This window comes from Schistocerca gregaria, chromosome 2, assembly GCF_023897955.1.
Source record: "Schistocerca gregaria isolate iqSchGreg1 chromosome 2, iqSchGreg1.2, whole genome shotgun sequence".
Classification (NCBI taxonomy): Eukaryota; Metazoa; Arthropoda; class Insecta; order Orthoptera; family Acrididae; genus Schistocerca; species Schistocerca gregaria.
The window spans coordinates 655,213,228-655,240,592 of NC_064921.1; the positions used below are offsets into that span (position 1 = coordinate 655,213,228).

General features: G+C 39.6%; 2 protein-coding genes across 14 annotated transcripts in view; one reads left to right on the plus strand and one right to left on the minus strand.

Moving 5' to 3' along the window:
* LOC126334691 (E3 ubiquitin-protein ligase Hakai) overlaps positions 1-2,097 on the minus strand; it is a 78,177-nt gene extending 76,080 nt beyond the window's left edge. The window contains exons 1-3 of one of the 10 annotated variants that reach the window (XM_049997188.1): positions 1,669-1,852; positions 442-488; positions 221-303 (exon numbers count right to left, since the gene is read on the minus strand). The gene's annotated coding sequence lies outside the window, so the exon portion shown is untranslated. The other 9 variants (XM_049997187.1, XM_049997183.1, XM_049997182.1 and 6 more) reach the window with 9 other exon arrangements.
* LOC126334690 (zinc finger protein ubi-d4) overlaps positions 2,091-27,365 on the plus strand; it is a 229,701-nt gene continuing 204,426 nt past the window's right edge. For 3 of the 4 annotated variants that reach the window (XM_049997177.1, XM_049997179.1, XM_049997180.1), the window contains exon 1: positions 2,091-2,299. In XM_049997177.1, the coding sequence (XP_049853134.1) occupies positions 2,226-2,299 (74 nt within the window). In that variant the 5' untranslated portion in view covers positions 2,091-2,225. The remainder of the gene's footprint in view (positions 2,300-27,365) is intronic. The other variant, XM_049997178.1, reaches the window with a different exon arrangement.

A 27,365-nucleotide genomic window follows, 5' to 3' on the forward strand; every position in this document is an offset into this window, starting at 1 on the left:
ACTGACACTGAACAATAAAATGTTTAGATCCTACATGCGAGTACTAAAAAGAATCTGTTAAATTTCAGTTACACAATAAAAAAATACAAATCTAAAGATTGTTGATTCAACCAGTTACCTAGGGATTACAATTATGAACAACTTAAACTATAACTATTACACAGAAAATGTTATGGGGGAAGGTAAGCCAAATGCTGTGTTTTAGGGGCAGAATACTTACAAGATGCATCATATCTATTAAAGAGACTGCCCACAGTATGCTTGTCAGTCTTCTGGTAGAGTACTGCTGCGCAGTATGGGATCCTTAACAAAAGAGATTTACCGATGACACTGAAGAAGTTCAAAGAAGGCAGCTAATTTAGTATTATTGTGAAACAGAGGAGAATGTTATGGATACAATATGTGAGCTGGATGCCAATCATTAAAACAAAGGAGTTTTACCTTGCAGTGAGATCATTTCACAAAATTTAAATCACCAACTTTCTCCCCTGAAAAGTGTAAATATTGTGTTAATGCTCACCTAAATAGGGAGAAACCACCATAATAACAAATAAAGACAAAGAAAGAGCTTGCATGGAAAAATTTAGATGTTCATGCAACTTGACAGTGGAATGGTCGAGAACTAGTCAAAGTGCTGCTGGGAACCTTCTGCCAATCATTAATTGTGAACTGGAGAGCACTGATGATTTAAATGTACGTGAACCACATTCCATTGACAACAAAATATACGTTAGACAATGGAAAATATGTGAAGATTGTAATAGGAGTGTTTGGAAAACCAGGCCCTGATTACGAACATCCTGTGAACAAAGCATATGTGCAAATTGCATCATCATCTGGAAGATGAATGGAACTGTTCTTGCCAGGATGTCAAAGCCAACACAATTATCAAAGCAGATGCAGCAGAAAATGTGGTGAAATTAAAAGGGCACGTGACCTGAAGTATTCAAGAAACTTTTGTGTTGTATAGGAAAGAATTTTCAACAAATGAATGCTGTTTTCAAACACGGGATGAGTTGGCTGACATTCGTAAGCAGCTGGAAATCACCCTGACTACCGTAAACGATTGACAGCTGCTTTGAATCGGTGTGTTGGAAGAACTCCTGAGAGTCGTGTACCTGTGATACCTGTACCAGAGGTATCTCAAGTACTATCCTCTCCTGCATACAAAGAGCTTTGCTGTTTCTTTTCACTCTCAATGTACACACTATAGAAACCTGCTAGTGACTCCACATTCACGAACATGACAAAAATGCCTATACCTATTCACTTAAAAAGTGATTGCTTGGAGAAAAATGGCCTAGTAGGCTACCATGAACCATTATTAATACATTTTTGTATAAATGTGGTTCAATAAATTAAAAGGAAGATAGGAAACATGTTTATCCATTTTACATTACAGAAAATAGCAGACTCTGGACACGAAACAGTCTACAAGCTAACTTACTTTTCCAATTTTCATTCGCTAATGTATTATGGTATGGAAAAAATGTGTTTGTTGCATGCCCGCTCAAGCTTTGGTGCGGAAGCACAAAAAAGAAATCATCACATATAATAATTCATTAATTGTACCAAATTCCACAACGGATCGCACAAAAATAACTGCTGACTTTTCTGCAACCTTCCATCATAATTATGACTGAGATATCACTGTTTCATAGCACCTACTGTGTTGTTTGGACACTATAAGAAAACAATTCTTCTAGTGAAAAGACAAAAATCATATCATGCACGAGTTAATTCATTCGTTCGCATATCGTGTGCCATATATCACGTCGGGAAGAAGATCCTTGAGGGCACATGACGAGTCAAATGTTTCCTGTCAACATACATAAATTTAAGAAAGAAATACATACACATTTTTACGTTTGTTTGTGGCGAGTGGTGAGATGCAAAACTGTAGTTTTTCCAGGTGCTCAGATCGAATAATTCAAGTTTGATATGAATTAAAATGAAAACTCAAATGAATGTATCAGTGCAGGAATACTATTATTCAAATAATTAACCTCAATGTTTTCAGTTTCCACAACCAGCCTATGAATTCACACTCCACATAAACCAGAGATAACATGTAACGATTCGTACATGTTGCCTTTTATAATATCCTTGGAACCGGGAGGCAGTTTGAGAATAGGTTGTTATTGATTTTTTTGTTGTCAGGTGTGCTTGTGAGTGAGCTCGAAACATTAGTGTGAATTTGTGTAGTTAGTAGTAGGCAAATCGTTATGGCTGTGAACGAGGGAATGGAAAAATGTGAAATTGAAGTTGTTAATCCATCCATTTTAAGTAAAATTGAAAGGTAAGACGCCATTTCGTTTGATTAGAGTTATGAGAAGTTACACGAACACTTTTCAAACTCATTACCTCCACAATAAAGAGAATCCACAATATTAAAAGTTGCTAGCAAAATTACTTCGGGTATCAATTTTGCTCTATGTTCGCGGATGTCATTTCGTTGCTTTTGTTCTGTTTGAATCTCGTAGTAAATTACAAGTAGCAAAAAAACAGTGAAATGATATTTGGCCCTGTAAATAATTAATGCTATCCACAGAATTACATTACTGAAAAAATTATTTTGTTACACTTTTTGCCGTTGCTATTATCTTTTTTCATTCTTGCAAGTCCATATATTCCGTAAATCGAGAACTTGTTGATCTTAGCATTTGGTAATTGGATTTTATTGTGTCATTGAACTTATCTGTAGCAAATGTCTGCTTCGTTCTGTAATATAATGATGATATGATGTATGACTTTTTAGGGTCCTTTACGAACTTTTAGTAACTTCCAGCCCGTAATTTAGCAGTCACAGGACCAGACTCTTGTCAGTTTCATTGGAAAGAACGTTTCAGAATTGGCAAAGAAAACAGAACAGAGTATATATTGTTGGTATTTTGTTGCGGTAGTACTTTTTCCCACTTAGACTTTGTCATTTATAAATGCACAGTTTTGCACACAGAGATTTCGTTTGTTGGCAAGATGCACATTCCAGTCTTTCACTGCCATAGTGAGGATGAATGTATTGTGGTTAGATGTCCCTGTATCCGTAGGCTGCTAAGTACGTGTATGTCTGATGTATCCATATGTGGAAAGAAAATGGGAAATACGGAAGCGTCCGATTCCACCCGTTTGCTTTGTTCCATGACGTCACAAATGTGGCGGAAACGACCGTACACTAGGACTCCCATATGGCGCCCATGACGTCTTAGCGTAAACATGACATCAAACGCGAAAATACATTGAAAAACCAACACATACACGTTCCACAAAAAACCTAATGAAACCAATGGGACAAGTGTGGGAAATTGGGGTTTTTGGTTTGGGACAAAGTAAATATAAACAAATTTAGATACACACCACCATACCAAACCACACGAAACGACGAAAAAAACTGGCAACTCAAAACTCCCCAAATTCCACTAAACACAATATCCTCTGGAATCGAACACTTCTCTTCACCTATATACCTCAACAGCATCTCCCGATATCACAAATTGGAATCGGACACTTCCCTTGACCTATATAGCACAACAGCAACACCCGATACCGTAACAGCCACAACCACCCATTGGTATCAAACATTTCCCTTCACCCACATAGGTCAACCAGCGACCCCCAGTACCAAAAAACCCACAGCTACGACCAGAAATTGGAATCTAAAGCTTCCCTTCAACTACGTACCTACAAACCAACACGATACCAAATCACCAATACAAAAATCCCCCCCACCACACACACACACACACACACACACACACACACACACACACACACACACACACACACACACACACACACGAAACGAAAAAATACACAACCAAAAGAAAGACACAACCCATCCACATCCCCAACACAACCTCCCCCCTCACCCCAAAATAAAATACCCATGAACACAAAATAAACAAATCTCAGTCACACACTACAACTCAACAAAACCTACATCAAAATAGATCTTTCGAAACAAAATCACAAACCAACCTCCCCCCCCCCCCCCCCCCCCATTTCTGAGCTGCAGTCACTCACCCAAACTACCTACCTTCGACTTGTACATCTTGCTGATAGCCCTTAAAAAACAATAGCCATCTGGGACGCTCTTCCGCCATCATTACTCATCTAAATGAGACTGAAGGTTAGAAGAGCACCTCTTCCCCGTCCCAAGAACTGACGTAATGGTCCCCCCACATCCCCTCTGTGGTATTCGTACAAGCTCCCGTCTCATAATTTTTAAACTCTAAATTATGGTTCACTACAAAGTTCTTTCACCCCTTCTCACCCAACCCCCTATAAGAAGAAAAAGCATAAGAAATTACAGTAGGACCCGGTTCTATAAACTCCTCAATTAACCCAACTAATTCCCTCTCAGACTGCCCCTCCACAACCCTAAAAACACATTCCAAACACCCAACCCCTCCTTTTGTAATAATGTAAAGAAAATTATGGTTAGAATAGTCAGTAAGTGTCAGGCATTGCAATTACTTAGTTTGAGATATTTTAGGAAAGAAGGGTCGAAAATTTTTTCACAAACCTATACTTCTTTATTAAAAGTTTTGCATCTCAAAAGAGGCATCCCGACTTTTTATGTTTAATTACCATTTGAGGGCAATCATTTTTCCTACAAAAATATGTAGTTTATGTAATGGGAACATATTGGGAATATTCTAAATGGCAAGTGTTTTTCTAAAACTTGAGAGCTGTGCGCTGACTGGCAAACCTTTGTTAATGTGATGACATGCTTCAGAAGGGGATTCCAAGAAATCTTAAGCAGAAAGCTATCCATTGTTAAAAAAAGTCCTTATTATGCTGACAAAATAGTTTCCAGACTATGGAGAGGGCAGTCCAGCAAGCAATAGCATTATCTGCTTGGGTTCTAGGTTTGAATCACAGTTGAGCACACACTTTTCATTTGGAAGGAAGTTTCAGGATATAGATTCTTCATCAGATTTTAAAACTGTGCAAGTTTTTATAATCACAGTTGCAGTTAGTCAACCACAAGGAATTGGTAAAAGTACACAGTGCCAGTAACTTTGCATTGCATGCTGAAGGTGTGCATGTGCTGAACGATAGGAAATGAATATGGTGAATAATGAGTTGGTTGTTGGTAGGCAGTCTGAAAGATCGTTCATAATTTCCTATGTTCCTCTCTTGTATGCCGACTAATTTTACATCTACTATTACTCCTCAATTGCGGGTGTTGCTGAATGCAGACTGCAGGGTGCCATACAAAAGACAGTCATGGGCTGTCACCTATGGCTTCTGTATTCCCGCCACCAAGAAATGTCATGCATTTCTGTCACCATCGTTCTGTCCATCCCGAAACAGAATTCTGCCTCCAGTATCAAATGCTCAGTGTGGTGTAGTCTTATCATTTTTTGGGATTTGTCTTCGATGGCCAATTGACATGGCTTCCCCATCTTCGGCAACTTTAGCAGATGTGTTGGTCACACCTCAATACTCTTCGCTGCTTCAGTGACACCAGCTGGGCTGCACATTGTGCTACACTTGTGCAGCTCTACATCTTGATAATGGGTGCCTGGTGTATGGCTCAGCATTGCGGATGCTGGACCTGATACAACATTGTAGTTTCCAAAGTGTGGTAGGTGCCTTTTGGAGCAGCCCTTTGAACAGCCTACTTGCAGTGGCTGATATTTGTCCCCTATAGATTAGGCACCAAAAACTGCTGCTCAACTGTGCAATACACATTTGCTGCTTCCCTGAGCATCTGAACTACTGTGCCCTTTTTTCTGGTCTACCCCCCCCCCCCCTCCCCTCCCCCCAAAACAGAGGACAAGGTCTGAGTCATGATCCCTGGTCACATTGGATTCCCAGGGAATGAACGTGCTGACTGGTTGGTTAAGTTGGCTACCAGGATGCCAACTTTTTAAGATGGAGGTACCAGAACTGGATCTCTGGTCAACTCTAGGCTGACAGTTGCTGAAGGCTTGGAATGCAAATTGATGTGCCCTGGTTTCTCCGAATAAACTGATAAACTGACGCTCTCAAAGGAGCCCATGACCATGTGGCAGTCTTCCCTCTGTGCTTCTCACAGGGAATTTACTGTCGTCTGTTGGCTTTGCGTTGGTCACATTTGGCTAACCCATGGTCACATCCTCAGATGTGAAGATCCACCCCACTGTCTCACAGTGGCCCACGTCCTACTGGACTGCCTTAATTTAGCTGTCTTATGGTAAAACCTTAAACTTGTTGTTACAATGACTGAAAAATGGGTTTAGTAATTTGGACATTGTCTACTGTAAATAATGTAGCTGACAGGTACACATTTGCATTTCATCGTAGTTTACTTTCACTTTCCACAACCCCACATATACACATTTAATATGGCCAGTGCACTATGGTTTATCTTCTTGTTAGCCTCATTAGTACTTTGCAGGCAAATATCGACATACTGCTACAATAGTTTACTGTTGTATGTCTATGGGCAGTAAAAGCCTAACCACACATTTCAATGTTTCAAATAAACTGAACAGTCACTGTCATTACTTTAACACACGGCCTATTGGTGTAACACTTATTTCACTGTTAAGTTGATGCATTGTTGTTGTCCTAATCAATACAGGTTCCTTGTCTGAAACTCGGCTGTGGACTGACTGTCTCAAGACAAAAATATCAGGCCCTTACATATCATCACAATAATAGTTGCTGAAACTAAACATTGCTTGAAGTTTAATTTACAGAAATAACAATTGAAACTTAACTCATTCGATTAACTGAATACATCAAAAAATTGGTTCTTTTTAACAGTTTCTTCTACTACAAGAGTTAGTCCGAATTATTTGTTGAAATCATGAAATTAACAAATCTAAGTATGCAAACAATACTTTTGACAAAACTGTTAATTACTTTGGAATTGATGAAGGGCTGGTTTTGCTAACATGTTTTCGAATAGAGCCAAATAGATACTTTAAGATTGCTAGTATTTCGTCTTCCACATGTTTAAAATTAGTACAGAATTTATATTTGTTATTTGTCAACAATAGAATTTGTTACGAAACAATTACTGATTTCATCCTATAACAAAAGATACTAACTAGGAATGGTTGAAATAAATTAGAAAATCAATTACACACACAGAACTAAGCATGAAATTAGATCTGGTGTTGTATTCTTTAAAGCTGAGAGCCAATCTTTTCCTTTTATGGAAATGCAGATTATACTCGCGTATGTTAATGTTAATTAGTTTTAAAAAAATGCGTCTTAAGGAGGCAGATGGCAAAACAAGAGAGTAAATAAAAATATCCCAGCTTCCTTCATCACAACTTGAATGATAGGAGGGGTGCCCCATTGTCTGCTCCAACCCGAGGTGCTAATGGCTGCCCTGGCTCTTTGCTCCAACCTGACTCCTGATGTTCAAACATTTTTAATTCTTCTTATTCTTTTACATCAGTCATTAGTTGACAGATTCATTGTTATTGTTCTCTTTCCTGAGATTTTATTTTGTTCGTGTAGCTAGTTTTCTCACGATCAGGTACAAGAGAGTCCACTGGGATTTTTATTTTGTGTACTTGCTCTCTGGGGCTATTCCTGCTTTGATACACAAATGATTAAGGGATTTATAACCTCATAGTTTGGTCCTTTTAACCCCATGCCTCTTGTCCAAAGGATGTGTGACAGACCCTTCACTTTTTTTTTTTTTTTTTTTTTTTTTTTTTTTTTTTTTTTTTTTTTTTTTTTTTTTTTGCCTAGTTTTTCCTGATAGTTTGGTGTCACTCTTATCGATGGCTCATGGGATGAAGACCAAACAGGCTAACCCTTTACGTACCCCAAGACCAGCAAACAACACTTCCTGCCTAGTGGATGCAACATGTTTTGAGAGGAATTAGTAGCAATTGTGTGTGGCCTTCACAATAACATGAGCCTTTTGTAATCTACAGTGGCTTCATGAGCAACCTGTTATTCCTGACATCCATTGGTTAATGCAGATACAAAATCTCCTGTTGGACCTCTACAACAATTTGAAGACATTGGTGGCCTTTGATCCCCGCATCACTTTGCAATCCCAAAAAGCGACCTTGTGAATTGCCTCACCAAGGAGGCTACAACGAAGGTGTCATTGCCACAATCAGTAAGTTACAGACTATAAAAGTGTCTGACTGTAGTAGCCTTCTTTTTGTGTGCTGTGAATCTACAGTCTCCTTTGGTTCTGTTCAGTCTCAACAACCTAACCCATGGATAAATCCTGCGACAAGCTGCCCCACCGTATTATAATTGTAGTACTCAGCTGATGGTCACCAATATCCTGTTGGTGTGTCCCACATTCGCTTCTACATGGTGAGCTTTTGCAGTTAGTCTGTGAAATCATAGTGACAGGGCAGCAAATCACATTGTAAATATTGTGTGAGAGAGTAAACTGTATACATTTATCTGAAATCTTTATTGTTATGGTCCTGCTGGTTGCCATTGGGGAAGAGGGTCTCCTCTTGGCACATTCTCTGCCCCAGAGAACCTTTGGCTGCCCCCAGGTGGAGGGCTGCAGCAATACCTAACATCACAACTCAGTTTTAATGTTATCTCAAGTAATAATTTCTTCTTAAAATTTTTTTTAGTGCTCCTCCTGTCTGGTGGACAACTTGGCGAATTCTGTTGACCTGATACAGTGGGTGGGAGAGCCTGGTCAGGCACTGGGTGCACCTTCCACAACGTAACAAGCTGCGGTGGGCCTGCTTGGATGTATCTTACCTTTTTTATGGCGTAAAACTGAATGACTTTTTCCCAATGTTTCTGGCATACATAGTGCAGAGGGACCAGTGATCATAGTAGTTCAGTGCCTTAAACCCCCATAATCCATCTGTCCAGATACCCATCCAGCAATCTGTATAACTGAGGCATGCAATTTTCAGCAAATTTCATGCTTCCTGCAGGGGAGAAAGGTCCAAGACTTTTCCATCACACAAATTTAAGTTTCTAATTTTTGTTTTCATCAAGTCTTTACTTTGTTCACACTGTGATATTTTAGGACTAGACATTGGGTCTTGATGTAGAGCTTCAGAGTCATTTGATCAGAAGATTCATCCAACATAATTGTAGCCATGCATTTAATTTTTTTGTCTGGTTTTCCATTTTTCAATTTCTTGAAAGCTACTTTTTTCCAATATTAATATTGATGATTTTTCTCGGACCTCCTCTCCCCATTTCCACATAACTTTTTTCTGCTGCTGTTGCAAAAGACTACATATCTTCAGATGTCCTTCACGTGTGCTTGCTTTGAGGCACTTTTCTTTTTCTGTTGCAGGTCTACCACTGCAATTCATAACAGCTAGATTTTCGTTTATTATGCTAGGTTGTTTATTCAGTTCATTTCAGCACTCAAAGAATGCACTTAAACATCTAGGTTGTATGTTCAGTCTTCTATAAAATCACCTGCACAAATAACTTGTTCATAATAGTAAGAAAAAAGTTCTTTGACATTTGCTTGATTAAAAGCTGTTGCTCTTTATAAACTAGTGTATGCATTTTTTCGTAAGATGTAACATTGATACCGACTCATATACAGTCTATTCACAAGAAAAAGAGAAAATTCTGAGGGACATGCAGGAACAGAGTAAGAAAGCTCCTCCGACAGACTCCCAACACGTAGGGGAAGAGGGGCAGTGTTGGGGGAACAAGCTGCACTAATGTCAAGCAGTGCTGGCAACACACTTGATTCATACATAATTTCTGGTCCATGTGGCTCTGACATTGCCATCTATTAACTGCTGTCATAACAGCTGTGTAATACTACATATTGTGCATCTACGAAAGTAAAAACTTAGGCGGGGCATAATGAAAGTTGGCAGAATTTGTGAAATCAACATTTTCGCATTGAAAAGTGGTGTTTGTTGCCACAGATTCCGTATCAGTTCTAATAGACAATTCAAAATTAAAGAGAACCACCGGCAAACCTACATTGTGGCAATAAAAAGAGAATGAGTACAATTTTGTACATTTATTAACATATGTAACACTGAATTGTATGTACAGATAAATCACTCAGAATCAGTATCATGACGTTCCTCATCTGTGCATGATCCAGTATTGTCGCTACTGTACAGTTCAGCAATATTAATAATGATTTCGTCTATTGGACATTCTACGACACCTTCACGCCTCCTGTAATTTTCTTCTAGTTGTTGGACCTATCTGCAGTACTCTTCCCATCATCAGTGGTTACTGACAGAAGAGATTCACTTGCAATCTTAAACAAATTGTCTTTCGCCTTGTCCCCTGAAATGCTGCGCTTGTACTAAGATGTTTTACTTTTGGTATCATGACTTCATTTCGGGCAACACTCCTCTCTTGCAGCCATTCCAACATCCTTGCTTTGGGACCATATCTGTGTCAGTGCTTTGTCCAACTGCCTACATCTACATCTACATCTGCATCCGTACTCCGCAAGCCACCTGACGGTGTGTGGCGGAGGGTACCCTGAGTACCTCTATCGGTTCTCCCTTCTATTCCAGTCTCGTATTGTACGTGGAAAGAAGGATTGTCGGTATGCTTCTGTGTGGGCTCTAATCTCTCTGATTTTATCCTCATGGTCTCTTCGCGAGATATACGTAGGAGGGAGCAATATACTGCTTGACTCTTCGGTGAAGGTATGTTCTCGAAACTTCAACAAAAGCCCGTACCGAGCTACTGAGCGTCTCTCCTGCAGAGTCTTCCACTGGAGTTTATCTATCATCTCCGTAACGCTTTCGCAATTACTAAATGATCCTGTAACGAAGCGCGCTGCTCTCCGTTGGATCTTCTCTATCTCTTCTATCAACCCTACCTGGTGCGGATCCCACACTGCTGAGCAGTATTCAAGCATTGGGCGAACAAGCGTACTGTAACCTACTTCCTTTGTTGTCGGATTGCATTTCCTTAGGATTCTTCCAATGAATCTCAGTCTGGCATCTGCTTTACCGACGATCAACTTTATATGATCATTCCATTTTAAATCACTCCTAATGCGTACTCCCAGATAATTTATGGAATTAACTGCTTCCAGTTGCTGACCTGCTATTTTGTAGCTAAATGATAAGGGACCTATCTTTCTATGTATTCGCATCACATTACACTTCGCTACATTGAGATTCAATTGCCATTCCGTGCACCATGCGTCAATTCGCTGCAGATCCTCCTGCATTTCAGTACAATTTTCCATTGTTGCAACCTCTCGATACACCACAGCATCATCTGCAAAGAGCCTCAGTGAACTTCCGATGTCATCCACCAGGTCATTTATGTATATTGTGAATAGCAACGGTCCTATGACACTCCCCTGCGGCACACCTGAAATCACTCTTACTTCGGAAGACTTCTCTCCATTGAGAATGACGTGCTGCGTTCTGTTATCTAGGAACTCCTCAATCCAATCACACAATTGATCTGATAGTCCGTATGCTCTTACTTTGTTCATTAAACGACTATGGGGAACTGTGTCAAACGCCTTGCGGAAGTCAAGAAACACGGCATCTACCTGTGAACCCGTGTCTAAGGCCCTCTGAGTCTCATGGACGAATAGCGCTAGCTGGGTTTCACACGATCGTCTTTTTCGAAACCCATGCTGATTCCTACAGAGTAGATTTCTAGTCTCCAGAAAAGACATTATACTCGAACATAATACGTGTTCCAAAATTCTACAACTGATCGACGTTAGAGATATAGGTCTATAGTTCTGCACATCTGTTCGACGTCCCTTCTTGAGAACGGGGATGACCTGTGCCCTTTTCCAATCCTTTGGAACGCTTCGCTCTTCTAGAGACCTACGGTACACCGCTGCAAGAAGGGGGGCAAGTTCCTTCGCGTACTCTGTGTAAAATCGAACTGGTATCCCATCAGGACCAGTGGCCTTTCCTCTTTTGAGCGATTTTAATTGTTTCTCTATCCCTCTGTCGTCTACTTCGATATCTACCATTTTGTCAACTGTGCGACAATCTAGAGAAGGAAGCACAGTGCAGTCTTCCTCTGTGAAACAGCTTTGGAAGAAGACATTTAGTAATTCGGCCTTTAGTCTGTCATCCTCTGTTTCAGTACCATTTTGGTCACAGAGTGTCTGGACATTTTGTTTTGATCCACCTACCGCTTTGACATAGGACCAAAATTTCTTAGGATTTTCTGCCAAGTCAGTACATAGAACGTTACTTTCGAATTCATTGAAAGCCTCTCGCATAGCCCTCCTCACACTACATTTCGCTTCGCGTAATTTTTGTTTGTCTGCAAGGCTTTGGCTATGTTTATGTTTGCTGTGAAGTTCCCTTTGCTTCCGCAGCAGTTTTCTAACTCGGTTGTTGTACCACGGTGGCTCTTTTCCATCTCTTACGATCTTGCTTGGCACATACTCATCTAACGCATATTGTACCATGGTTTTGAACTTTGTACACTGATCCTCAACACTATCTGCACTTGAGACAAAACTTTTGTGTTGAGCCGTCAGGTACTCTGTAATCTGCTTTTTGTCACTTTTGCTAAACAGAAAAATCTTCCTACCTTTTTTAATATTTATATTTACGGCTGAAATCATCGACGCAGTAACCGCTTTATGATCGCTGATTCCCTGTTCTGCATTAACTGATTCAAATAGTTCGGGTCTGTTTGTCACCAGAAGGTCTAATATATTATCGCCACGAGTCGGTTTTCTGTTTAACTGCTCAAGGTAGTTTTCAGATAAAGCACTTAAAAATATTTCACTGGATTCTTTGTCCCTGCCACCCGTTATGAACGTTTGAGTCTCCCAGTCTATATCCGGCAAATTAAAATCTCCACCCAGAACTATAACATGGTGGGGAAATCTACTCGAAATATTTTCCAAATTATTCTTCAGGTGCTGAGCCACAACAGCTGCTGAGCCCGGGGGCCTATAGAGACATCCAATTACCATGTCTGAGCCTGCTTTAACCGTGACCTTCACCCAAATCATTTCACAATTCGAATCTCCGTCAATTTCCTTCGATACTATTGCACTTCTTATCGCTATAAACACGCCTCCCCCTTCACTGTCCAGCCTATCTCTGCGGTATACATTCCAATCAGAGTTTAGGATTTCATTACTGTTTACGTCTGGTTTCAGCCAACTTTCTGTTCCTAGTACTATATGGGCGTTGTGACCGTTTATTAATGAGAGCAGTTCTGGGACCTTTCTATAGACGCTTCTGCAGTTTACTATTAGCACATTAATATTGTTATTCCTTGTTGCATTTTGCCTACTCCTGCCTTGCCGCGTCTCAGGAGGCGTCTTGTCGGGCCTAGGGAGGGAATTCTCTAACCTAAAAAAACCCCATGTGCACTCCACACGTACTCCGCTACCCTCGTAGCCGCTTCCGGCGTGTAGTGCACGCCTGACCTATTCAGGGGGACCCTACATTTCTCCACCCGATAGCGGAGGTCGAGAAATTTGCACCCCAGCTCTCCGCAGAATCGTCTGAGCCTCTGGTTTAAGCCTTCCACTCGGCTCCAAACCAGAGGACCACGATCGGTTCTCGGAACGATACTACAAATAGTTAGCTCTGATTCCACCCCGCGAGCGAGGCTTTCCACCTTCACCAACTCCGCCAACCGCCTGTACGAACTGAGGATGACCTCTGAACCCAGACGGCAAGAGTCATTGGTGCCGACATGAGCAACAATTTGCAGTCGGGTGCACCCAGTGCTCTCTATCGCCGCCGGTAGGGCCTCCTCCACATCTCGGATGAGACCCCCCGGCAAGCAGACAGAGTGAACACTGGCCTTCTTCCCCGACCTTTCCGCTATTTCCCTAAGGGGCTCCATCACCCGCCTAACGTTGGAGCTCCCAATAACTAATAAACCCCTCCCCCCGTGTGCCTGCTCGGACCTTGCTGAAGGAGCAGCCACATGTCCACTCACAGGCAGAGCGGGCGATGCCACACGGCCAGCCTCCACATTGACCCTCCGCCTCGTGCGCCGCGAACGCCGCTGAACCCGCCACTCCCCTTGGGGAGAGGGTGGCCCAACCGCGCCCGGTACCCGCGAAGATGTCTCGACAGCAGGGACAGTGGGTGAAGCATGTAACACCTGGGGTGCACCATGCGACGCACCAGACTCCCCACTGCCGCTACACTCCGAGGCAGCAGCCTGAAGACGGCTGACCGCGGCCATCAACACGCTCAGCTGTTCGCGAAGAGTGGCCAGCTCCTCCTGCGTCCGTACACAGCAGCCACACATCCTAGCCATCCTAAGAAATCAATTTACTATAGAGTGTTAATCAGCTTTTAACTAGACTGCTAATTCACTAAAGGCGGTTGATTATTGACTAAACTGTGATTGCTAACCACTTCTTGTAGAAACAAGGAAAATAGCACTACCTGTCTCTGGACGGTATTGAAAACAAACACTAGCACTACGAGCACTATGGCTGACTAAAGGGACTCTCTGACTGTATTCGAAACACACACGAGATCTATGGAACACTTAATAGCACTCTACTATTAAAGCTTCCTAAAAGCAAAAACACGCAGAAGAAGAAGTGACAAGTAAGAAAAATACAGATAATACTTAAATTAAGGTAGCTCGCTGCACAGCAGACGTGAAGCAGACGGCGGTTAGGGCCTGTTATGATGTGGAGCATTGTCCATCGCAATGACTGACTTTTGGGATGATTTGGGAGAACCATACATGCAAGCTACTTTCCAAAGTTTCCGGAATTCATTTGACAATATTAATCACCTGTGGTGGATTTAGCCCAGAATTTTAGTTGGGCCTCACTGGTGAACCCCATCATTGCTCTAAGACTTCCAGTAATAAGCCTTTTAGGGGAAGTTCCACACCCCGTAATGCCGACATCATCATCCTTCTGCTGACATTTACCAACAACTGCCATCATCTATTTATGTTTCACCCAGATTGAATAGGTCTGTGGCTACTTCTCTAATATGTACAATTTCAGCATGTCCAAACATTGTTTCCTACATCTGCTGACAGTCTCTCCATACCTGCAAGGTGTAGTGACGGAAAGGATAATTGTAATCTTTCTTCCATGAAGCACCTAATTGGCGGGGACAGGATAGGGACCAACAACCGATTGAGCACATAATGTTGATTGGGAGTAACCACATAGTTGAAGCTTTCCTTTTGGTTTTTCCTGAATGACCAAGGGTGTCACAAAAATTGTTTGAAATGGGAACAATTATGGCATTACCTTCCAGCCTCTCCAGTTCCTGCTTGACCTTGTCAGGCAGTGCATAAGGAACAAGTATAACCTTGCAATGCTTTGGAATCTAGTCAGGTTTAAAGGTGACATGCACCTGGCAGTTTTTGATGTTCCTGGAGTGCCACAAAATACTTGTATGTGCTGTTGGCACAGTTTTGCACATTTCACTGTCTCGTCCATTATGAGTATTTGATTTGTAAAGTCCTAGGTCTTGAAGTTGACAGCCATTTTAGAATGTGTCACCAGCTACGATGCTTGCACTGCCTTGTTTTCATACTGAGCACTTTGTGTACAGTGGTCTTGTAATTCGATTGGCTTGTCAACATATACTGCATTTTATTTAACTGAGGGAAGCCAATAAAGTCAAGAGTAGAACTAGTGACAATAGTTTTAGAAAAAATGTGTGTCAACTGTGAACAGCACATTCCTCCATTAAATCAGGCACCCATCAGAACCTCTTTTGTGACGTTTGGCACTGGCACTACTTTGTAAATTTTGTTTTCAAAGTCATCCTCGATAATTTCAGTTCTATCCTTGAATGTAGTGTACTGAACGTTCCTAAACTGTTTTTGCAGATTCATGGGTAATGAAATATTAATACAAGATTTACCCTATTTTGCAATTTTGACTTTCTATCTTTTTTAGGAATGGTTTTGCAGTTCCACCTACTAGAGTTGACTGGAAATTTGCTGGTGCCATGAAATTCTTTATTCTGTATTGAACACCTCAGCTCGTCCCTGATTGACATTTGCTCTGTTCGTTTTGTCTAATCAAATACCTGAATAACAAATAAACATTCTCCAACTGTGGGATTATTTGAGCTAATGAGATCATCCCATAAACTATCATTGGGAGCATGGGCTGGGAGCATGTCCCTTACTGGTGTATCCACATGCTAAAGATTACATTCAGAATGTACACATTTACATTCACAGTCTCTGGTTAGACTCTGAAGCATGCTGACCAATTCCTTGAAACAAGACTGGGTTTTTCTTGTACCCTCTGTAAAACCTGTGGTGTGATACCACTACAAGAATTTTATTTTCGAAATGCTCACACTATTTATCCTTAATTTCTGCGCGTACTAATGCACTCAGATTGTTACCCAGAAACATCTATCACACTAACCCATAAATGTCCATACCAGCACTGGAGGCTTGTTGTATGTCATCACTGATTGTTCTATCTACCCTGAAGTGGTACTCTGTGCATGTGATGTAACTTGTCTATTATTCCATCGTTCCATCTAGTGGATGGAATGCAGACGGTGTGCTCCTTACTTCGTCTTGTTAGTCTGAGCAACAGCCTTTCCTGTGTTTTGTTAATGGACTGCAGGAGTTGTAGAATTTGTGCTGCAAGGTCAGTTTGTTGCACCATCTGAAATTAGACTGAATAGAGTGTTGTTCTTAGCTAAGATTCCCAGATAAAGATATGATTTGACAGCACACTTGGCAACAGGCTGGTGGGGGGGGGGGGGGGGGGGGGAGACAACACTCAAAAATATTCAACAATGCCTAATACTTTGATGTCAATAGCCACTAAGTACACACTGCTGTATTAAGATTGTTCTAATTGTACCAAGTCCAAATCTTGTATAGTGTCATTGCCAGATGTACAAGTAGTGCGGTTTGATATTTTCACGCCGTGCCAGTTTCTGACATGTATCGGTCCCTAAGTAGAAAACCGGTAGCAGTTTGGAGGTGCTGCTGATATCAATGTACCTCCCAACTTCAGGCCTGCACTCTAAAAACATAACCATTGAAGTGATTACAGCACAAAGTTCCAAAGACACACTTTTATTAAAGAACATGAATACTCAAGTTCCAGATTGGTGCACAATGCAGTGTCCATCCTGTTGTGAACATTGTTGAAGCATATCAGTTCCTCTTCTGTATGGCTTCAGCTGTAGCAGCCACTCCTGTGGACACACTCAAAGACTCCATTCAATAACACACACTGCCAGCTAAGCTACAGGGCACGAGTTACATAATAGTGTGGAGTGGTACTGCAGCAGCTTTGTACTGTTTGCTGCAAGTGATGTGTGGGGTGCAAAATAGTCCTTCACAGTTGGTGACCTCTGCAGAGAGCCACTGGAATGCTGATGTTTAGTTTCACCTGGTAGATACACAGTCCTGGTCATTTCCTGTGGCTGAACTGTAGTCTGCACAACAGGGATTGTGACTCAGTGTCGCTACATAAGTGACCAAACTATAATGTTCAAACCTAACATTGACCCATGCTACACTACACATCCATCTGAAATCATAGCTGATTTTCTTCCATTCACATTCGTTGACTTCAGCAACTCACAACCAAACTGTAACATCTCAACCTAAGCTGGGTGTCAGGCTATACTACAGTGGCCCTCAGATCTGTCTATCACCTCATCCACTTTTCTTCTGTGCTGATTCGCAAATTTACTGAAAGACGCACTACTTCCATCAGTTTGCAACCTACTTTGTAGATATCCACCAGAGGTGCTACTACAGCTCTAATTAGTGTTGCCATCTTTCCTTTGGTCCAGACTAATACTTACATTTAGCCAAACAATTCACCATTCATTAACAAACAAAATACTAAAAAACAAAAAGAAAATCTATCCCAGTTCACCAAAAACCACGCACCCTCCAATTAACACTTATCCACAACAAAATATACAAATAAAAATAAAATTAACACAAATTGAATCATACACTTCTTTCAAATAAAAAAGAATAAAACATATTGAAATTGCAGCTGTAGTAGCTTCCTGTACTTCCCACAAACATGGCACTATACAAATTTGGCAAGGAAGCCATACAGTTGCAAAAACTTAATGCTGCTGGTTGTATCCTCGTCCATAGCGACATTCAACAAACGTCTATTGAATTTTTTTGTCACATCCAGCCACTCATCAATAGCAACACAACAAACAAAATTCAAAACATTGTAATTTGACACTACAGAGCACTGTCACATATTACAAAATTCCCTCTTCAGATAAGCAGCCCAATAACAACATAACATTGTTATGCCTCAAATTTTTGCATGCGAAAAACATAATTTTGAGTTCATCCTCTTTATGACTTCTGGTGTTCATAAGATCAATATTTAGACCTTAAACAAATCAGTGGCTAACATATGTATGTTTATGCTTTCAAGCACATTCTTTCTTGGGTTGTATGTGGATGCTACTGTTTTTGATGCTGTACAGTGTGTATCATTGTGACATCTACTTACAGATTTATTTTAAATGACAGTAATTTGATCCTCCATGTACAACAGAGATTCCCAAATCATCACTCCCATGGTTATGCTTATCCTTTAACATGTTGTCTAGAATTGCAGGTCCATAGCTTAAGTGATCTTTTAACTGCATAAATGACAAACAAAAACTGTGTTTGAGACTAAGTCCGGCACACAGTTTTAATCTACCAGGACGTCTTCATATCAGCGCACACTCCATTGCAGAGTGAAACCGTCATTCTAGAAACATCCCATTTCAGAACATTCTGAAACATTCAAGGACATTTGAAAATGTTAAAGAACATTCAGGATCATCTAGAACACTCGGCAGTGTTCTGAAACACTTGAGAATATTTTAGAACTTCCTTAAACCTCTGGAAAAGTTCTGTAACATTTTAGAACACTGTCAAAACTTCTGGAAGATTATGTAATATTGTGCAACGTTCTACAACAGAGCAATTCCTGCATTTCTGGTGGGACATGTGCAATAGAAATCTTTGTGTTTTACATTTATGAATTGTAAGTTATTTGAAGTAAAGTTACTGTTTTAAGCAACAAGATGACTCTTTTTAATTGTAACAAATACAGTGTTCAGATACACGTATTGAATTGTCTGCAGTATAACAAATAAAACGGATGTTATGGGTGGGACAAGAAATTGACATGGAACTGACATCAGAACAATAATTCTGCACTGTTAGTGGCCACAATTCCGTCAAACCACATTCAAATAAAATTTAAATTATTCTATTAAAGAAATATATAGCTACGAGAAAAGAATTACTAAGTTGCACCAATGTAGGATGCTATATATGATCTGTTGTGTAGTTACAGACAGGACAAAGTGTCTGATGTATGATTTGCTTTGAATATTAAATTACAGTACATTATGCAATGAAATACATACTATTTAAGCTAAACTACAACATGAAAAAAGAATAAAGACAATAAACTCAACTAGACTTTAAAAAAAATGCTAGTCAAATGAGAACTGCCTCCTGTTGTTCACCAGTGTTGTAATACACAACTTTCTCTTCACTACAGATGTTTCTTCAATAGACTCATCCTACACTGCAGGCCAAACCCAAAATGTGCCACTTCTTTCCATGTAAAGTAATGTGACACTTTTATTATCTACATACTTAATTTCTGCAATGTGTGACAAGATTTTGTCCTCGTCACTGGAAGAACAGCTTCCACAAAATCTTCAACACTGATCATTTTCTTGTTGTTTTAATCCTGGCAATGTAACAACAGACTGCAACTCTGATTTTGCCGTTACCCCAACTTTAAGCAGACCTTCTTTGACACAAGAAAAATAATGTAACGACTGCAACTCGGGAATAGGACATACTTCAGACAATCTCTGTTCCAGGATTTTAACATTTTCTGCAGTTCTTTCCTTGAGAACTTAAATCACTCTAATTGACTTCATGCAGTGTTTGTCATATTCAGCAAAGTTCTCTGCAATTTGTACATTGAAACTGTTGGATTTCACCCTCTTCCAGAGTGCTTTCTTTACCCATGCCACCAACAGCACCTCTGACTTGTGCTGTGACAAAAAACTCCAGTCGACAGACCTAATCTCCAACATGTTGCCAAAAAATGTCATATTTGTAAGTGTGAATTAATTTTCAGGTGTCCAGCACATCCATTGGAAAATATGTGTTGCTCATTAATTTGTGGAAACTCTATTTCCAACATTTTTATTACTTCTAATAAGAATGTCCAAACCTAGTGCTTGCCATGATTTGGTTCTTGACATTTATCATAGACTCAGAGCCAGTCTCCAACCATGCCACTGCTGCAAATATGTTGTTGTTGTTGTTGTTGTTGTTGTTGTTGTTGTGGTCTTCAGTCCTCAGACTGGTTTGATGCAGCTCTCCATGCTAATCTGTCCTGTGCAAGCTCCTTCATCTCCCAGTACCTACTGCAACCTACATCCTTCTGAATCTGCTTAGTGTATTCATCTCTTGGTCTCCCTCTATGATTTTTACCCTCCACGCTGCCCTCCAGTACTAAATTGGTGATCCCTCGATGTCTCAGAACATGTCCTACCAATCGGTCCCTTCTTCTAGTCAAGTTGTGCCACAAATTTCTCTTCTCCCCAATCCTATTCAATACTTCCTCACTAGTTACGTGATCTACCCACCTAATCTTCAACATTCTTCTGTAGCACCACATTTCGAAAGCTTCTGTTCTCTTCTTGTCCAAACTATTTATAATCCACATTACACTTCTATACATGGCTACACTCCATACAAATACTTTCAGAAATGACTTCCTGACACTTAAATCTATGCTCGATGTTAATAAATTTCTCTTCTTCAGAAACATTTTCCTTGCCATTGCCAGTCTCCATTTTATATCTTCTCTACTTCGACCATTATCAGTTATTTTGCTCCCCAAGTAGCAAAACTCCTTTACTACTTTAAGTGTCTCATTTTCTAATCTAATTCCCTCAGCATCACCCGACTTAATTCGACTGCATTCCATTACCCTTGTTTTGCTTTTGAATATGTTCATCTTATATCCTCCCTTCAAGACACTATCCATTCTGTTCAACTGCTCTTCCAAGTCCTTTGCTGTCTCTGACAGAATTATGTCGTCATCGGCGAACCTCAAAGTTTTTATTTCTTCTCCGTGTATTTTAATTCCTACTCCAAATTTTTCTTTTGTTTCCTTCACTGCTTGCTCAATACACAGATTGAATAACATCGGGGAGAGGCTACAACCCTATCCCACTCCCTTCCCAACCACTGCTTCCCATTCATGTCCCTCGACTCTTATAACTGCCATCTGGTTTCTGTACAAATTGTAAATAGCCTTTCGCTCCCGGTATTTTACCCCTACCACCTTTAGAATTTGAATGAGAGTATTCCAGTCAACATTGTCAAAAGCTTTCTCTAAGTCTACAAATGCTAGAAACATAGGTTTCCCTTTCCTTAATCTTTCTTCTAAGATAAGTCGTAAGGTCAGTATTGCCTCACGTGTTCCAGTGTTTCTATGGAATCCAAACTGATCTTACCTGAGGTTGGCTTCTACCAATTCTTCCATTTGTCTGTAAATAATTCGCGTTAGTATTCTGCAGCTGTGACTTATTAAACTGATAGTTCGGTAATTTTCACATCTGTCAACACCTGCTTTCTTTGGGATTGAAATTATTATATTCTTCTTGAAGTCTGAGGGTATTTCACCTGTCTCGCACATCTTGCTCACCAGATAGTAGAATTTTGTGAGGACTGGCTCTCCCAAGGCCGTCAGTAGTTGTAATAGAATGTTATCTACTCCCGGGGCCTTGTTTTGACTCAGGTCTTTCAGTGCTCTGTCAAACTCTTCACGCAGTATCGTATCCCCCATTTCATCTACATCCTCTTCCATTTCCATAATATTGTCCTCAAGTACATCGTCCTTGTATAGACCCTCTATATACTCCTTCCACCTTTCCGCTTTCCCTTCTTTGCTTAGAACTGGGTTTCCATCTGAGCTCTTGATATTCATACAAGTGCTTCTCTTTTCTCCAAAGATCTCTTTAATTTTCCTGTAGGCAGTATCTATCATCCTTACATTTGTCCTCTAGCCATGCCTGCTTAGCCATTTTGCACTTCCTGTTGATCTCATTTTTGAGATATTTGTATTCCTTTTTGCCAGCTTCATTTACTCCATTTTTATATTTTCTCCTTTCATCAATTAAATTCAATATTTCTTCTGTTACCCAAGGATTTCTACTAGTCCTTGTCTTTTTACCTACTCGATCCTCTGCTGCCTTCACTACTTCATCCCTCAGAGCTTCCCATTCGTCTTCTACTGTATTTCTTTCCTCCATTCCTGTCAATTGTTCCCTTATGCTGTCCCTGAAACTCTGTACAACCTCTGGTTTAGTCAGTTTATCCAGGTCCCATCTCCTAAAAAATTCCCACCTTTTTGCAATTTCTTCAGTTTTAATCTACAGTTCATAACCAATAGATTGTGGTCAGAGTCCACATCTGCTCCTGGAAATGTCTTACAATTTAAAACCCGGTTCCTAAATCTCTGTCATACCATTATATAATCTATCTGATACCTTTTAGTATCTGCTGGGTTCTTCCATGTATACAACCTTCTTTTATGATTCTTGAACCAAATGTTAGCTATGATTAATTTATGCTCTGTGAAAAATTCTACCAGACGGCTTCCTCTTTCATTTCTTAGCCCCAATCCATATTCACCTACTATATTTTCTTCTCTCCCTTTCCCTACTGTCGAATTCCAGTCACCCATGACTATCAAATTTTCGTCTCCCTTCACTACCTGAATAATTTCTTTTATTTCATCATACATTTCTTCAATTTCTTCGTCATCTGCAGAGCTAGTTGGCATATAAACTTGTACTATTGTTGTAGGCATGGGCTTCTTGTCTATCTTGGCCACTATAATACATTCACTATGCTGTTTGTAGTAGCTTACCCGCACTCCTATTTTTTTATTCATTATTAAACCTACTCCTGCATTACCCGTATTTGATTTTGTATTTATAACCATGTATTCACTTGTTCCTCCTGCCACTGAACTTCACTAATTCCCACTATATCTAACTTTAACCTATCCATTTCCCTTTTTAAATTTTCTAACCTACCTGCCCGATTAAGGGATCTGACATTCCACGCTCCGATCCGTAGAATGCCAGTTTTCTTTCTCCTGATAACGACGTCCTCTTGAGTAGTCCCCGCCCGGAGATCCGAATGGGGGACTGTTTTACCTCCGGAATATATAACTTGACAATGTGACTAATGTGCACTCTGAATTTTGTCCTGCATAGTAAGTGTATAACTTTCTGAAAAATCAATTTGCAGAACTACTGCATTTGGTATTATGAATGACTTTGATGCTTGGAAGTGGTATGATTGTGTTTGCTTCACAAAATGTAATGATAAGTGAACACTGGTAACTGGTGTGCAATTTCCTAGAGTACATCTTTTACACGACCTGTTTCAGTAACATCTTCAGCCCTCCCTTGCCTCCTTTCCATTGCATCAACATACTTCTTAATATGTGTCACTGTCATCTATAAGACTGCGATACTGCCTTGTAACTTACAATTAACACAATTTCGTGTCGTACACTTTTCATAGTCTGTAGTACAAACTAACTTAGGACCCAGTGTTTTGGTAGTATTTAGAAAATGTGGAAATCCATCACTTAAACATTTTACAAGAAACTCCATATTGGAATGTTACTTACAGATACAGACATTATGTGGCATTTTAGATGTTGGTTAAACAAGTGTGGGTCAAAGATCATAAAATTGACTTTTGTTCGCCACAGCTGTAAGATGCAGAAAGTCAGATTTAAAAAGTTCATAGATTCTGTAACTGTTTTCAGCATTATTCTTTTCTGCACAATTCACTTTTCTTTGGTAATTATGTCTCTAATAACCAAACAATCTCTTTTTTCTGTAAGATATCTTGAGATGTCATCTCTTGAGAAAAAATTTTGTACTTGTGAAATAAGTTCTTTATACAAACTTTATTTCCATACAGTGGTATTTCTGTTGTGGAAGCAGCAGCAGCAGCAGCAGCATCAGTTTCTGGATATTCTGGTAACAACTACTTCATCACAACTCTTCTTTTATTGGAACTCTTGGGCAAAGCTGTCTTTGTTCTACTGACTGCCTTTCCTAGTAAACTTGCTGACTTATAAGGTTGAACTAGTGAGTTACAGGACTGTTCTTTCTTCTTCATTCTGTAACAGTTCTTTGTTCTATTTCATTCTGTTTCTTTAATTTTGAAGTGCTGTGTTGTCAGTCATTGTTTTTTCTTATTATTTGCCTTCTTTTCTTACCACACCTCCTTTATTTTCTTAATGCAGCTGATACGTCAACTTTTCTCTAAAATTTTGGATGCCTTTGATGCCATTGTTGCTATGTATTGTAATCTGAAATTAAAATATCTTTCATTATGCTGTTGGGCAAAATAAGTGCCCAAAACGTGTACCTTCATTCTAAAACAATATTCCTCTTAACCTATTGTCTGACATAGCTTGAGACTTTGCAGAGAATGCAGTGTGTAATGTCCTGCCTGTGACACAAATCTCATTCTTAACATACTTTAATTTTACCAAGGACTTAACAGCTGAGTGCTACATGTAAACTAGCATACTTTCACAGTGTTTCCTTGTACAGCTCCATAAATGTACTTTTTGTAAAGAAAACTTAATGATGTTTTTGAGTCACGGGTACAGTTTATACTGAAATCAAAATAATTAATTTTGAAACAATATTCACACCACATTAACTTCTAATGAACAAATCTACTTCTTTCTGACTTGCTTTTTAAGAGTCTTGTGCTCTCAAGAAAGGCCCACTGGACTACGGACAAGGTTGCAATAATACACTGTTCCATTGTATTTGTTCAGCAGAGAAAATGCAATAATTGATGGTAAAATTTACGTGTTCTACAATGAAAGTTTTGTAAAATGAGAATCACATGTTTATATTAGTTTTATTTTGCCCAGTTTTGGAAACTGTATCTCAGTAAATATATTTTCATTGAAATTTCCCTGTTTTCTTGGAATTACTCAACTTTCTTGAACATTCTACAGGAAACGTTCTGATCGGTGTTTGCCACTTCGGCACTTGATTTGCAGCTGTTTCACCGACTTCCCGTAATTACTCCATTGCTGTGATGCACTCGTTTGACACCCATATCTACAAATCCAATCCCTGCAGTTCCAAACCAAAACCTTCATTCATGGGTGGTGGCTGGAGGGCTGTCACACCATAAGAACCCTGTGAGGCTGTAGGGATAGATTGCGGAGCTATAGCAGCACACATGAATAAACCTTGTGTACATTTATCATATTGGTGACACGTCTATTATTATAGTTTGTAAAAGATGGTGGGTAGGAATTAGTAACTCACATCTGTACGTTTAAAGTAATAATAATAATAATAATAATAATAATAATAATAATAATAATAATAATAATGGTCTGAAAAAAATCGAAGAATCAAAAATTACAGAAGTATGGGAAAAGCAACCTGCAAACAATTGGAGAGATTTCCAAACAAAAATTGTACAGAAAGCGAGAGAACTGATCCCATTAAAGAAAAATCCAAACACCCATGGTGGAATTCAGATTGTGATAATGCAATAGAAGAGAGACGACTTGCCTTCCTAAATTACAATTGTGACAAATCAGAAACCACGCAACAGAAATTTTTCGAAGTGAGAAAGCAAACAGCTAAAATACTTAGGCAAACTAAAAGAAAATATCTTCATGAACAACTAAACTCAATAGAAGAAGACTTCAGGAACCACAACACACAAGATTTTTACAAAATGTTCGCAAATCAAGTCAAAGGATACAATCCACGAAACCTCTGTTTCAGGAAAGAAAATGGAAAATTAGCATTAACTAACAAAGAAAATTGCCAAGAACTAGCTAAATACTTTTCACAACTTCTAAACTGCCCACAACCGAAAACAAGATTCTCCAGATTACAACCAGAATGCACGAATGAAAGTTCACTAGCGCCAACTCAGGAAGAAATATATAGCCACATTAAGAAGCTCAAAAATAATAAGTCATCAGGAGAGGATGGAATTGTAGCTGAACTACTGAAGAACCTTGGCCCAAACTCCCTAAAAGAGATCACCCAAATCATCACAGAAATCTGGCAGACAGAAAATATTCCAGAGGATTGGAAGTGTGCACTAATTCATCCACTGCACAAAAAGGGAGACAGAGCAGACGTAAACAACTACAGAGGCATTTCACTTTTACCTGTGACTTATAAAATTTTATCCGCGTGTCTACTAAAGAGGGCACAAGAACAACTAGAACATACAATTTCAGACTACCAAGCAGGCTTTCGACCTAACAGATCATGCCCTGAACAGATCTTTAACCTTAAAGCTATTTTAAAAATGAAAGCAATCCGGTCTAAACCAATAGTGTGCACATTTGTTGATTTTAAAAAAGCATATGACTCTATAGACAGACAGTCTCTATTTAATATTCTCGAAGAACGTGGACTAGACACCAAAACCCGAAAACTAATCGAACAAACACTGACAGAAACCAAATCAAAAATTAAATTCATAGACGAAATCTCGGAACCATTCTTAATTAAAACAGGGGTAAGACAAGGAGATGGGAACTCGCCACTATTATTCAACATAGTTTTAGACAAAGTAATGGAAGAATGGGAAATCGAACTAAGGAAACAAAACTTCTGGAAACCAATTGAACTAGGAAGAGGTAAAGGAAAATTGAACATCCCATATTTAGCGTTTGCAGATGACCTAGCAATTATAACTGACAGTGAAGAAACTGCAATAATACAAATTGAGATCCTTAAAGAATGTGCAGAGAAGGTTGGCTTGCAAATCTCCTTTGAGAAGACTGAGTTTATGTGCTCCAAATTAGATATTCCGAAACTGGAAACAAATTTTGGTGAAATCAACAGAGTCAAACACTTTAAGTATCTCGGTGAAGTTATTGAACCAACAGGACTCGAGAAAATAGCACAAAACAACCGAGTACAGAAATTCAAGAAAGCATTCGGACTTGTTCAAAGCATATATAACAAAAAATGCCTGTCAAAAGGAACTAAAATCAGACACTACAACACAGTTATCAAACCTACAGTCACATATGCAAGTGAAACGCTCTCACTGAATAGAAAACTAGATTTACAAGATATTAAGAAAATAGAGAGAAAAATTATTAGGAAAATTCTGGGACCACGATACACACAAGATGGATACAGACTGCAGACCATCGAAACAACTGAAAAACTATCAAATATCAAAAGTGACATCAGAAAGAGACGAATGAAATTTTATGGACACCTACACAGATTACCTGGAAACAGGTTAACTAAACGTCTATTGGACTATGTGACATCACTTAAAGCAACAATACCCTGGGTAACTGAAGTTAAGAAGGATTTGACAAAAGCAAAAACTGACATAACAGACGCATCAGACAGGGATACATTCAGAAGCAAAATTGACAA